Raw genomic sequence first — 14,615 nt, forward strand, 5'->3', positions numbered from 1 at the left:
TTCCCGTCCTGACCCTTCCCCCAGATTCCCTAGGCTTCTAGTGACTTGAAGGTAATACCCAGCACAGCAAGGGTCTCCACGCTGGGCTGCAAAAGTTTTTTCTTGGCCTTAACCTGCTGGGCCACCCCTCTCCTGATGGTCACCTGGTGATGACTGTGGGCAGATAAGTGAAAATTCTATACTCTGTCGCTGTTTGTTTAGGAACAGCTGTTTATGAATCTTGAGGAACGGCCACTGAAGCAGGGTGATTCCTCCTAACACATTATATATTCACCATGTTCCTTCCTGGGGAATTTGGGTCTGTTCTCTGCAGCAGCGTGAGGTCAGGCAGAGCCTGGGGTCTCCCCTCCGGTTGAATTGCACTTCCTTTCATGAGTTATTGGAGGGGAGGTAGTGAAATAAAGGTGTTGCAACTCACAGCTCAGTTCTGCGAACTTTGCAAATTTTGCGACTTAACTGTCCCACCTTGAAGAGGCTCGGGAAGCCAGAAGTGTTGGTTTTGGCCACAAAGACCGGTGTCCTGAAGTTTCTGTGACTGTGGTTTGGTCTTTCATGCATTGGTTCTTCTTATCCTTGGGTTCCTGGGATTTTACGTTTCTCTCTGACTTGTCTCCTTTCTGCATTTCCCTCCCTGTATGTTGTGGAGCACGGTTGTTGTTGAGTTTTTCTGAAACAAGTTCACAACTTTTTACTTTTTAATGACACGTTAGCAACATGTGGAAAATACGGGAGCAACAAAGATAATGATACAGCCAGGAAGTTACAGCATTAAACGTAATTTTTAATTTATTTTAATGTTTATTTTTGAGAGAGAGGGAGAGAGCGAGAGAGCACATGAGCGGGGAAGGGGCAGAGAGAGGGAGACACAAGCCGAAGCAGGCTCCAGGCTCCGAGCTGTCAGCACAGAGCCTGATGCAGGGCTCGAACCCGTGAACCGTGAGATCATGACCTGAGCCGAAGTCGGATGCTCAACTGACTGAGCCACCCAGGTGCTCCTAAAGTTCTGTCTTGAAGTTGAACCTGGTGTTTTAAAACAGCCTAACGAGATAGCTGTTCCCTTTGTAGCATGCTTCCAAACTGAAGAGCTTAACATACTTTATTACATCTTTGTTTAATTTTTTTTTTTTTTTTTTTTTGGGAGAGAGAGAGAGAGGGAGTGTAAGTGCATGGCCATGAGTAGAAGAGGGGCAGAGAGAGAGGGAGACAGAGAATCCCAAACAGGCTCCACACTGTCAGAGCCCGACCCGGGGCTTGAACCCAGGGACTGTGAGATCATGACCTGAGCTGACACCTTAACTGAGCCACTCAGGCACCCCTATAAACGTCTTTAGGATAAGAGCACAGACAGGAATTGAGTGGGATTAGAGGAGATCAGCATTTGTGCCAAACAACATGTATATGTTTTTAACTTGGGAGTAACAGCTAAACTCATACTTTAAATTATTCTGGGGCGTGGCATTTTATTTGACTTTCTGAAAGTAATCAGGTTTTTGTGGGCTGGACTGTTGTTAATGGCGAGGATACCACAGACGACACGCTTTTATTAGTGGCGAATATCCTTGTGTTTTCTCTGTGAATGTGGGCTGTTAAAAATACCAGAACATTTACTGTTCCCCTGCAGGACGCTCAACAGTTGGCTGGTAATAAAGCGGGTACTTGATTCCTTTGAAGTGTGTGGAAGTGAGCTCATTCTTCTGTCTTGCTCCCAGAAGGGTACAAATGGATATTTCTGAGGGAAGCAGAAAGAAGAACCCTCATTTCCTCTTTGCAGGCTCGGCCGATTCAGGCAGCTAATTGCTCTCCCATCATGTTGGCAATTTGAGTTGCCCGTGTGTTTTTGAGAACAGTCTGAAACAAGAACGCTTATACACTGATAGTGGGAGTACAAATTGGTACCGTCCCCTTCTGGAAGGCAATTTAGCCATAAAATTTCAAGCAGGAATTTTTTTTTTTAAGCTCATATTCTATGATAGGAGAAATTCCTAGGAATTGAATCACCTTAAGGAAATCAAATGTATTCCTAAGGGTGTTCAGCTGTTGTCAATAGTGAAAAGCTGTTAGCATCCTAAATGGTCCAAAAGAGGTGAATGATTAAATCATGGTACTAATACGTGTCCACTGAAAATGTTGTCTTCAAAGAATGTTTAAGGACACTGGAAAATGCTTACAATACAATGGAAAATCAAATCCACAAAACTAATACGTGACTTAAGACTCCCACTTTTAGGGGCGCTCAGTCCCTGCCTGGGTCGCTCAGTCAGTTAAGCATCTGACTCTTGGTTTTGGCTCAGGTCATGGTCTCACAGTTCATGGGATCAAGCCCCACCTCGGGTTCTGTGCTAACAGCATGGAGCCTGCTTGGGATTCTGTCTTCCCCTCTCTGCCCCTCCCCTGCTGGTGCTCTTTCTCAAAATAAAAATAAACATTCAAAAATAAAAGAAAAAAAAAGATTCCCATTTTTATGAACGTGGACATGCGTACTAAGGCCTGGAAGGAAATAATCAAAATGCTGAGACAGTAGTTCTGTTGGGAGGTCTTTATTGGTGATTTTAATAATTGTTTTATTCTTTTATATGATTATAATGAGAAATCATAAATAATACTTAAATATATTTGCAAGTATGCATATGCATGCATATTATGGTGAAATGGTCTAGAGGAGTAGAACAATAGCCTTTGTGTTCCTTTTACCTTACTGGGGCATAATAGAAATATCACTTGTCTGCACCCCTTGCTGCTAGAGATGATCATTTGTCTGGGAAATGTTTTCTTCTCTTGGTTTATGACGTCCTGGCCCCTCCACCTGACCGACTCAGTATGTGCAAATAATTGGGTTTTATAATATGGGCAAAGAAGTGATGTCTGCAGGGAGATTTGCTTATTTCGTGCTTCTTCGGGCTTCTGTCAGCTCTTTGATAACTAGTATAGTCACTTGGAATTTAATTCCCAGACATGAGTATAAATTCTACCAAGTAAGTATATTTGGTGGGTGCCTATCAGAATGGAGAACTGATGATTCTGTTATTGTTGAGTGCGAGAGTGTGGAGATTACAACTTTGGAAAGATTAATGTGAAGGGTAAGCCTATTCTACTCTGATTGACCACTGGATGGTTCCCAACAGATACTCGGTGAACTTTGAACTAAGTGGAGAAGAGTTCCCGCTACCCTTGGTTGTAGTCCTGGGGAGCTGATGGAACCATCTGTTTTGTTTGCTGTGACTTCTGGAGCCCTCCATATTCTTCCTGATGCTGGAAGAGTTGATAGGAGTTTGGTAACATTCTACTGAAGTTGTCATATCATCACCTCCTTCTTTGGTAATCCAGGGAGTGGGGGTTACCAGTGGGGCAGAAGCAACAGAGATGAGGGAGTACTGTCCGAGCCTCCTGTGCTCCTCAGCTGCTGAGTTAAGGCTACTAGTTGCATAGTTCACGTTGCATTTGGAGCCCCTGGTTGTACAAGATGGCAGTCCCAGCCTAGGTTGCCGTTGATTGAAAGTTTGTCATATTCCTATTCTCCCACCCTGTCTAACTTAGGCTTGCCTGACTCTTTGCTTTCCTAATATATTAGTATTACAATATTACAATAAAAGAGGACTTTTATTATAAAGAAAAGAGTAATGAAAATGCAAAATACACTCTTTTGGATCTAAAATTACCTGTTGGAGGAAATAAGATGCTTGAATGTCAGATCTGGCGTGATGCTGGCCAGCTAACTTTATATCATTGCCCCATCTCAGTTTTTCCAGGACAGAGAACTTAACCACCTTAGCTCCAAAGAGTGAGGTAAACTAGGTAGGTTTTGTTGGAATGTTGTTCAAAATTGAGTTTCTGTTTAATGTTTTAGAAGACAGGTTATTTTCTGGTGGGAGTTGATATGGAAAATAGACATGGACGAATGGGTACCACTTCTGGTAAATTGCCCGGAGTTTGTAGGAAGTCACTGATTTTCTGTGTGTGTGTGTGTGTGTGTGTGTGTGTGTGTGTGTGTGTGTGCGCGCGTGCGCGCGTGTGTGTGTGTGTGTGTGTGTGTGTGTTGGAGGGAGTGGCATTGTTCTTTCTACCCTAATCACATCTCCATCTGCCTGTTTTCCCTTATTCATTTTTCCCTATATGTCTGTCTCCAAATTGGAACCATAATCAGAAAAAAAAGTGATTTTCTTTCCTTATACATGTATAAATTTTTCCTTCTGTTGACTTTTAAAATTTCAGTATAATTAACGTAGAGTGTCATATTAGTTTCAGGTGTACAGTATACTGAATCAATAATTTTATACATTACTCTGGGCTTATCATGATTAGTATAGTCTTAATTTCCTTCACCTATTTTACCCGTCCCCACACCCACCTCCCTCTGATAACCATCAGTTTGTTCTTTGTACTTAAGGGTCTGTTTTTTGTTTGTCTCTTTTTAAGTTTTTGTTCGTTTGTTTTCTTTCTTAAAGTCCAAATAGGAGTGAGGTCATACGGTATTTGTCTTTTTCTGACTGACTTATTTCACTTAGCATTATACTCCCTAGATCCATCCATGTTGTTGCAAATGGCAAGATTTCATTCGTTCTTCTAGCTGAGCAATATTCCATTGCATGTATATGTACATACCACATCTTCTTTATTCATTCATCTATTGATGGACGCTGGGCTGCTTTAATATTTTGGCCATGGTAAATAATTCTGCAATAAACAGGGGTGCATATATTGTTTTGAATTAGTGTTTTTACATTCCTTGGTTAAATACCTAGTAGTTGAATTCCTGGATCATATGGTAATTTTACTTTTCACTTTTTGAGGAACCTCCATATGATTTTCCACAGTGGCTGCACCAGTTTGCATTCCCACCGATAGTGCACTAGGGTTCCTTTTTTTTTCACATCCTCGGCAACACTTGTTATTTCTTGTGTTTTGGATTTTAGCCACGTTCATAAGTGTGAAGTGATATTTCATTGTGGTTTTGATTTGCATTTCCCTGATGATGAGTGATTTTGAGCATCATTTTATGTGTCTGTTGGCCATCTGCACGTCTTCTGTGGAGAAATGTCTGTTCGTGTCTTTTGCCCATTTTTAATTGGGTTATTTGTTTTTTGGGTGTGGCGTTGTATCCGTTCTTTATACGTTTTGGATATTAACCCTTTATTGGATATGTCATTTGAAAATATTCTCTGCCATTCTGTAGGTTGTCTTTTAGTTTTGGTGATGGTTTCCTTCGCTGTGAAGAAGCTTTTTATTTTGATATAGTCCCACTAGTTTATTTTTGCTTTTGTTTCCCTTGCCTCAGGAGACCTGTCTAGAAAAATGTCACAGAAATTACTGCCTGTACTCTCTTCTAGGATTTTGATGGTTTTGGGTCTCATATTTAGGTCTTTAATTCATTTTGAGTTTATTTTTGTGTATGATGTGAGAAAATGGTCCAGTGTCATTCTTTTGGATGTAGCTCTCCAGTTTTCCCAACACCAGTTGCTGAAGAGACTTTTTCCCATTGCATATTCTTTCTTCTTTTCTCAAAGATTAATTGAACATAAAATTGCGGGTTTCTTCTGGGCTCCTTTGTGTTCTATTGAAATATGTGTCTATTTTTGTGGCAGTACCGTACTATTTTGATTATTACAGCTTAGTAATATAACTTGAAGTCTAGAATAGTGATACCTCCAGCTTTTTCTTTTTTCAAGATTTCTCTTTGAAATTTAGGTCCTTTTGTGGTTCCACACAAATTTTAGATTCTTTATTCTAGTTCTGTGAAAATGTTGGTATTTTGATAGGGAGTACAGTAAATCTCTGGATTGCTTTGGATAGTATGGACATTTTACCAATATTTGTTTTTCCAATCTGTGAGCATGGAATATTTTTCCATTTGTTTCTGTTGTCTTCAATTTCTTTCATTAATATTTTATAGTTTACAAAGCACAGGTCTTTCACCTCCTTGGTTAATTTCTTCCTAGGTATTCTGTTATTTTTGGTGCAGTTGTAAATGGGATTGTATTTTTAAATTTTCTTTCTGCTACTTCATTATTAGTGTATAGAAATGCAACGGATTTCTGTACATTGATTTTGGATCCTGCGATCTTCCTGAATTTCCTTATCAGTTCAAATAGTTTTTTGGTAGACTCTTTCAAGTTTTCTATATATGGTATCATGACATATGCAAATAGTGGAAGTTTTACATCTTGGTTACTGGTTTATATGCCTTTTATTCCTTTTTTTTTTTTTTTTTTTTTTTGTCTGATTGCTGTGACTGGGACCTTCTGTATTATGTTGAATAAAAGTGGTAGGACCCTTTTGTGGACATCCATGGCTTGTTCCTGATCTTAGGGGGAAAACTCAGTTTTTCACCATTGAATATGATGTTAGTTGTGGGTTTTTTATATGTGGCCTTTATTATGTTGAGGTACGTTCCCTCTTAGCCTACTTTGTTTAAGAGTTTTTTATCATGAATGGATATAGTACTCTGTGAAATGTTTTTTCTGCATCTTGAAATGATCACATGACTTTTATCCTCTTATTGATCTGATGGATTTGTGAGTATTGAACTACCCTTGCATTCTGGGAATAAATGCCACTTGATTGTGGTAAATGATTTTTTTAACATGTTGTTGGATGTAGTTTGCTAATATTTTGTTGAGGCTTTTTGCATCTGTGTTTATCAGAGATATTGGCCTGTAGTTCTCTTTTTTTTTGTAGTGTCTTTTTTTTTTTTTCTTTGTTTGTAGTGACTTTATCTGATTTTGGTATCAAGGTAGTGCAGGCCTCATAGAAGAAATTTGGAAGTTTTCTTTCCTCTTGTATTTTTTTGGATTATTTGAGAATAATAGGTATTAACTCTTCTTTAAATCTTTGGTGGAATTAACCTATGAAGCTGTCTGGTCCTGGACTTGAGATTCAATTTTATTGTTGGTAAGTGGTCTGTTCAAAATTCCTATTTCTTCCTGATTCATTTTTGGGAGGTTGTATGTTTCTAGTAATTTATCCATTTCTTCTAAGTTGTCCATTTTGTTGACATATGATTTTTCATAATATTCTGTTATAGTCCTTTGTATTTCTGTGGTGTTGGTTGTTATTTCTTCTCATTCAATTCTGATTTTGTTTATTTGAATTCTCTTTCTTTTTTGATGAGTGTGGCTAATGGTTTATCAATTTTATTGATGTTATCTGTGGAATTATTTATCTCTCCTTCTATTATGAATGATAACCTTGCTGGATGGAGTATTTTGAACCGCAGATTTTTTCCTTGCAGCATTTGAATATATTGTACTACTCCCTTCTGGCCTGCAAAGTTTCTGCTGAAAAATCTGTTGATAGCCTTGTGGGGTTTCTGTGTATGTAATAATTTTCTTTTGCTGTTGTAAAATGTTTCTCTTTACCACTATGTTTTTCCATTTTAATTTTTAATGTCTTGGTGTGGACCTCCTTGGGTTGATTTTTGGGTGGTGCTCTCTGGCTTCCTGGATTTGGAGTTCTGTTTCCTTTCCCAGATTAGGAAAGTTTTCACCCAGTATTTCTTGACATAAATTTTCTTCCCCCTCTTCTCTTTCTTCTCCTTCCAGGACCCCTATAATGTGAGTGTTTTTATGTTTTATGGTGTCACTGAGTTCCCTTAGTCTATTCTTATTTTTTATTATTCTTTTTTCTCTCTCCTGTTCAGCTTGATTGCTTCCATTACTCTGTCCTCCAGTTCACTGACCCATTCTTCTGCTTTCTCTAGTCTAGTCTACTATTTATTCCTTCCTGTATAAATTTTAGTTACTGAGTTCTTTATCTCTGATTGGCTCATTTCTATGTTTTCTCTTTGTTGAACATATCACTGAGATCCTCCACTCTTTTCTCCAGTCCCATGAGTATCTTTATGAACATTACTTTAAGTTCTCTCTCAGGCATATTACTTACCTCTGTTTCATTTGGCTCTCTTGCTGTGATTTTTGTCCTGTTCTTTCATTTGGAACATAGTCCTCTGTCTCATTTTGTCTAACTCTCTGTGTCTGTTTCTCTGTGCTAGGAAAGTCAGCAGTGTCTCCTGCTGTTGAAAGCAGTGGCATTATGAAGAATGGGTCCCTTAGTGCCCTACAGTGCAGTGTCCCATGTTCACCAGAACCTGGTGCTTTATGGTTTTGCTTCCTCTGTGTGTTGAGTGCACCCTATTGTTGTGACTGAGCTGCATTTGCCTTCAGACCAGTTGTCTGCAATGGCTCTCTTTGCCCGTTGTGGGCAGGATTTGGTCCCTATGTGTCTAATGGGCCAGTTGGGCTACCTCGGGCTTGAGTCAGGTCAGACCAGGAATTTTTCAGAGCTGTGGTCACACTGAACTGCAGGGTGCTCTTCCTGTTTTGTCCCCTGACAGGCTCTAGTTGGTGTGTGGGGTCTGCAGTCAGACCCGATGTCTGCCCCAGCCCACTGCTGGGGCCAGAGTCTAACTGGTGTGTCTGGTTATCTTCTTCTACCTGCCTCCCCAAGGCAGGAGTCACTTAGAGTGGCGCTGGCCCCTGTGGCAGTTGCTTGCACAATGCCAGCTTGTGGGGCTGCTTTGGATGGACTCCTGCCAAGGGCAGATTAGATGGGGCAGGAGAGTGGGGGTTGTGCGGTATTACCAAGCTAATTGGAGAGTATTTGAGCCGGTTCCCACCGGTGTCCTATTTAGGCAGGGATGTAGGGGAGAGAAATGGTGCCCGCCAGCTGTTTTGTGTTTGGAGAAGACTCCTAAAGATCCCTGCCTCTTAAGCACATGCTCTGAGATTAGTAAATCTCCTTCCTGTATACCACAGTATACCCCAGGTATTTTTCAAATTGCTGCTTCTGTGCTGTATCTCAGCACGCCTGTTTGTCATGCTGTCTCTTTAGGGTCCAGTACTCCGTTTCCTATCAAGCTCCAGCTGTCCCAGAGCTGAGCCTGCTGGTTTTTAAGGTTCTAGGTGTTACGTGCCGCTGGTTTTAAGGACTGCTGGCGTTAAGCCACTGTGGTTTTCAAAGCAGAATGTGAGGGGGATTTATTTTCCCGGTGTCTGGTGTGGGGTCCGCTCTTCTCCATGCTCGCAGTGACCCTCCTTCCCACAGATAGTCTCATGGGTCAGTTTGGTTCCCAGCCGTGTTTGCACACTTCCTACTCTTTTCAGTGTGGCCTCTTCTCTCCGTTTAGCTGTGGTGACCCAGTTCTGTCAGTCTTCAGGTCCTTGTTTCGGTCCTCTACACCGATGTGGCTGTTGTCTGGCTGTATCCATGGGATGAGGTGAGCTTAGGATCCTCCTATTTTAGCATCTTCCCCAGAAGTTGGCCTGTTTATCTTTTTTATTTCTTAATCATGAAAAATGTTATCGGACAAAAGAGAAATGGCCCTGCCTCCACCACGCTGGACTCAAACCTTGATTTCAGGTTGACCGGATGGTTCCCATGGATGCAAGGGCAGCGCCTGCTACTGGTGAGTGCGTGCAAACCCCAGCACAAGGCGCACTTCTCAGCGGTGGAAAATCCGAGTACAACTCAAGTTTTAAGGCCTCGTTGTTCTGCGGAAGTTCGTTGGCTGCATCAAGGAGCCTTTTTGCGTCCTTCCTGTACTTGTAGTTGCTCGTGTGTGCCGCGTTTTGCATTTTTGCAAAAAGTAAGCATGAGTTCCAATCATCATCAGACATGTCTTGGACTATTTTGGGTTTTGACTGAAATACAACATGGATGGTATTTGAGTTTCATCTTTTAAGTCAGTAACTTTACGGATTTGACTCTCAAATCTCATAACTTGGGCATTCTGAATTTGGCATCTCATCTACTCATAAGTTTAAATAAATGGATCAATGAAAAATGTTGAGACAGGAAGGCTTCTGAGCAAGAGCATATGGCACGCCTCCTTACATGCATAGAAGAGTGAGTATGTGGGAGGATTCTAACTCCACTTCCTCTTGGTGAGATCTAATTCACATATCCTACAGTTCACTCATTTCAAGAGTACGATTCAGGGATGCCTGCCTGGCTCGGTCAGTTAAGTGTCCGACTCTTGATTTCAGCTCAGGTCATGATCTCACCATTGGAGCCTGAGCCCAGCGCTGACAGTGTGGAGCCTGCTTGGGATTCTCTCTTTCTGCCTCTCTCTCTCTGCCCCGCCCATGCACACCTTCTCCAAAATAAATACATAAACTTTAGAAAATTAAAGATTAAAAAAACATTTGAAGAATACAATTGAGTGATTTTGAATGTGGTCACAGAGTAGACTTACAGAGTGCAACCGTTACCATAATTAATTATATGACATTTTCATCACCCTCCCAGAGACACCGGTATGCATTAGCCCTCAGTCCTCATTTCCTCCCAACTGCCCCAGCCTTGGGCAACACTTCCTTTCTCTATGGATTTGCCTGTCCTAGGTATTTCATGTCAGTGGAACCGTGCAATATATGACTTTTGTGTCTGGCTTCTTTCATTTAGCATAATGTTTTTAAGGACCATTTGTATTATAGCATGTGTCAGGACTTCACTGTTTTAATTGCTGAATAATACTCTATTGGGTAGACATACCACATTTCATTTACTCATTCATCAGTTGGTGGACATTTGGGTTATTTCCCTTTGGGCTATTACGAATAATGTCGCTCTGAACATGTGTGCCCAAGTTTTTGTGTAAGTGTATTTTTATTTTTCATGGGTATGTTCCTAGGCGTGGGATTGCTTGGTTATATGGCGATTCTACGTTTAACCTTTTGAGAAACTGCCAGACTGTCTCAAGTAGCTTATACCAGGGCGCCTGGGTGGCTCAGTCAGTTAAGCGTCCGACCTTGGTTCAGGCCATGATCTCATGGTTTGTGAGTTCGAGCCCCGCATCGGGCTCTGTGCTGACAGCTCAGAGCCTGCAGCCTGCTTCAGAGTCTGTCTCCCTCTCACTCGGCCCCTCCCCTGCTCACACTCTGTCTCTGTCTCAAAAATAAATAAACATTAAAAATAAAAAATAAAGTAGCAGGTACCATTTAATATTCCCACTGGCAGTGTATGAGGGTTCTCCAACTCCTGGCCAATACTTGTTATCTGTCTTTTTGATTCTAGTCATCCTGGTGGTTGAGAAGGGGTACATGATTTGATTTGCATTTCTTTGATGGCTGTTTATTGTTGAGCATCTTTTCATCTGCTTATACCTCGGCCAGAGCAACTTCTTACCATTTGTATATCCTTTCTAGAGAAATGTCCATGCAGATCCTTTGGCCATTTTTAAATTATATTACTGTCTTATTCTTATTGAGTTGTAAGAGTTCTTTATATATTCTAGTGCCAAGTCCCTTATCAGATGTGTGATTTACGCATGTAGTCAAAACATTCTGTGAACTATCTTCTCACTTTCTTGATGGTGTGTGTCATTTGAAGCACAGGATTTTAAGTTTTAATGATACCCATTTAATCTATAATTTTCTTTTGTTACCTGTGAAGTTACAGGTTATTGGCGTTGCATTTAAGAAACCATCACCCAGGGGCACCTGGGTGGCCCAGTCGGTTAAGCATCTGACTTCGGCTCAGGTCATGATTTCCTGGTTCATGAGTTTGAGCCTCGCGCCAGGCTCTGTGCTGACAGCTGGAGCCTGGCAACCGTTTTGGATTCTGTCTCCCTCTCTCTCTGCCCGTCCCCTGCTCACACTCTGTCTCTCTCTCTCTCTCTGTCTCAAAAAATTATTAAAAAAAAAGAAACCATCACCCAATCTAAGGTCATAAAGATTTATGCCTGTGTTTCCTTCTAAGAGATTTATGGTTTTAGCCTGCATTTAGGTATTCGATGCAGTTTTAATTACTTTTGTATCTTTTTTTATGTGACTAGTTGTGCCATCACTAATTAAGAAAATTGTTCTTGCCTCTATTGAATTATCTTGGCATCCTTGTTGACATGACGCCACTTCTTAGGCAAGTTTTTGTTTGAGGTCTTTTTTCAGATTAGGATTGGTGTTATTTTTGTCACTAAACGGTTTATGGACAGGTGGCTGCGTTTTACAAATGAATCTTTTACTACGGAAAAAGTACGTGCAAGAATTGCCTTTACTAGAACAACACATGGCAGAAGATACTAGAATGAAGAAGCCAGAATATGTACCTCATCCAGGCGGAAGCAGGGCACTGGATTTAGGTATCCCCCAAACTGATGCTGCTCATATGTTACTGTGCATCTGAGTTCCCTGGAGATCTTGGTAAGATGCAGGTTTCCATTCTCTGGTTCTGGAACGAAGTGTACGAGTCTGCATTTTTAACGAGTTCCAGACAACGTAGTCGGTGCCGGTACTGGAATTCTAGGCTTTGAGTAACAGTGCAAGAGAGGCTTTCTGGTGTGATCTCGTTCAGTGTTGTTGTATCTACTTACTTAAAGTGATTTGGAAAGGAAATAAAAAATGTGTTCTTCATATCCAGTGCGTTCGTATTTTATTGAATAACCTTCAGGATAAAACACCACCATTCAGGGAAATAGAATGAAAGTTTCTTCTAGTGGCCCTTCTGCCAATGGATTATCTTCTGTCTTCCTTTTAGGCCTCTGATGATTGTCACACAGAAGATCACGACCTTGGCATTCCAAGTTCATGATGGTGAGAAGAACTCTCCTTTTGGTTCTGAGAGTGAGCCTGACAGAGACCTTCGTTTAGACTATATCCACAGTCCAGGTCTTATTATAACTTGTCAGAAATTTGCAAGCTTCTTTAATCAAAGCTTTTTACTTTCTCGGCTATTATTTACCACTTTTCCTGCTGAATCTGCCGTCTACATTTGAAGTCTTTATACCGAGAAGATTTTTTTTTGTTTGTTTGTTTATACCACATTTTAAATGTATGGTGCGCTCTGCCCTTCATTTCTAAATCTGTTGATTTTTTCTTTGGTTTAATCTGAGGTGCTCATAAGGTAATAAAAAATAGTATTGGCTGATTAATCTTTTTAAAAAAATGTTTATTTAATTTTTGAGAGAGAGCGAGAGTGAGTGGGGGGTGAGGCGGGCAGAGAGAGGGGGAGACACAGAACCCGAAACAGGCTCCAGGTTCTGAGCCGTCAGCACAGAGCCCGACGCAGAGCTCGAAGTCACAAACCCGTAAGATCATGAGCTGAACCAAAGTCGGGCGCTCAACCAACTGAGCCACCCAGGTGCCCTTGGCTAATCGTTTTTCATGCTGAATTTGTTTTGTTAGCTTAGTGTTTTTGTTTTTGCTTGGCTTGGAAAATTATCTAATGAGATTAGCGTGACCCTTGTCCTAGAAGAAGGAAGAACCTTCTGATTGTATAAAACTGAACATTTTCTTTGCTCATGCCCTTCCTGCAAATGGCCAAGAAAGTGTGATTTACATGATTAAAACCTGGTTCCAGGGGATGAGTACAGCACTTTCAGCCGGGTGGAAGATTTTAATATGGGCTTAAGAGGTGTCAGGTACAATTAGTAAAAGTATATTCTACGGATTTGTACTGCTCTGGCAAACGCTTTCGGACGGTTGAAGCTTCTTTATGTGCCAACAAGTTGAGTAGATTTACAATCTCTGTCAGCTAGTCTTATTTTTCTTTAAAGCTTGGGAACCGATTTAATTTCATTTTGACCCTGGGTATTCCGAGTTCATACTTGGCAATTTAATCACTGTGTAGAGAACTGGGTAATTTCATACCAAGGATGGGGTCTTTCTAGGGAGACCATCTGTCCTGGTTTGCCCAGGACTGAGTGCTTTCCCAGGACATGAGACTTTTAGGACCCAAACTGGGTAAGTCCTGGGCAAACGGGGGTGAGTTGCTGAATGTTTTTGTACCTAAAAGTCTACTTGGTAGTGGTTATAGACTAATATTAGCACCATAAACCAATAACTAAAATCAATTTAATTTCTAGGATTGCCAGAGATGTATTGTTGAGATCTTAGAAGAAAGTGTGATTTTTTTTTTTAAATACTGCCTTTTTGTTTTTTTTAATAGGCTTTTTGCCTACATTTACTACTTAAAGCATTCTCAGTATACCCGATTTTCTGGAACAACCCTTATATGCAGCAAGATGTTTGTTTGCCGTTTCTTTTTTTCTTGTGCGTGGGAGCAACAAGTAAAATTCAGAAACACTCTGCCTGCCTTTAGACATGTCTCTGAATTGCCTCTGTGATCGGTGGTCATCAGTCTTAGTTGAATATACAGTTTTAAAGTCAACTTATGACACTTCAGTTTGAGTATAAGTTAACATCTAAATTTTATGAGAAGCACTAAGGTGATTTTCTGGCATGGAAGAATTTTATTTTATTAAAAATTCTTCGTAATGTTTATTTATTTTTGAGAGAGACAGAGATAGAACACGAGCAGGGGAAGGGCAAAGAGAGAGGGAGGCACAGAATCTAAAGCAGGCTCCAGGCTCTGAGCTGTCAGCGCAGAGCCCGACGCGGGGCTCCAACCCATGAACCGTGGGACCGTGACCTGAGCCGAAGTTGGATGCTTAACCGACTTGACTCACCCAGGCGCCCCTGGATGAGTTTTAAAAGAATAATCACCTGATAATTCTTCTCTGTTTTCCCCGCATTCAGGCTTCCATTTCCTGTTTTTTGGAAGAGGAAAGTCCCCTGTTCCTTTCCCCATTCCACACCCATGTTCTCAGCCAATACTGGGTGTCTGCACCCAGTGCACTCAGGGAGGTACTTAAGCTGGTGCGGGCAGCAAAGGCCGGCTTCTCTCTC

The 14,615-nt window shown here is 41.1% G+C and overlaps 1 protein-coding gene across 3 annotated transcripts in view; it reads left to right on the forward strand.

Annotated features, from left to right (window-relative positions):
* Positions 1 to 14,615, forward strand: part of MBOAT1 (membrane bound O-acyltransferase domain containing 1) — a 112,775-nt gene that overhangs the window by 66,828 nt on the left and 31,332 nt on the right. For all 3 annotated transcript variants that reach the window (XR_007152088.1, XM_047858253.1, XM_047858254.1), the window contains exon 5: positions 12,466 to 12,521. Coding sequence is in view for 2 of the 3 variants with exons in the window: in XM_047858253.1 (XP_047714209.1) it covers positions 12,466 to 12,521 (56 nt within the window). In the remaining variant the exon portion in view is untranslated. The remainder of the gene's footprint in view (positions 1 to 12,465; positions 12,522 to 14,615) is intronic.

The sequence above is a fragment of the Prionailurus viverrinus genome, chromosome B2, assembly GCF_022837055.1.
Source record: "Prionailurus viverrinus isolate Anna chromosome B2, UM_Priviv_1.0, whole genome shotgun sequence".
Classification (NCBI taxonomy): Eukaryota; Metazoa; Chordata; class Mammalia; order Carnivora; family Felidae; genus Prionailurus; species Prionailurus viverrinus.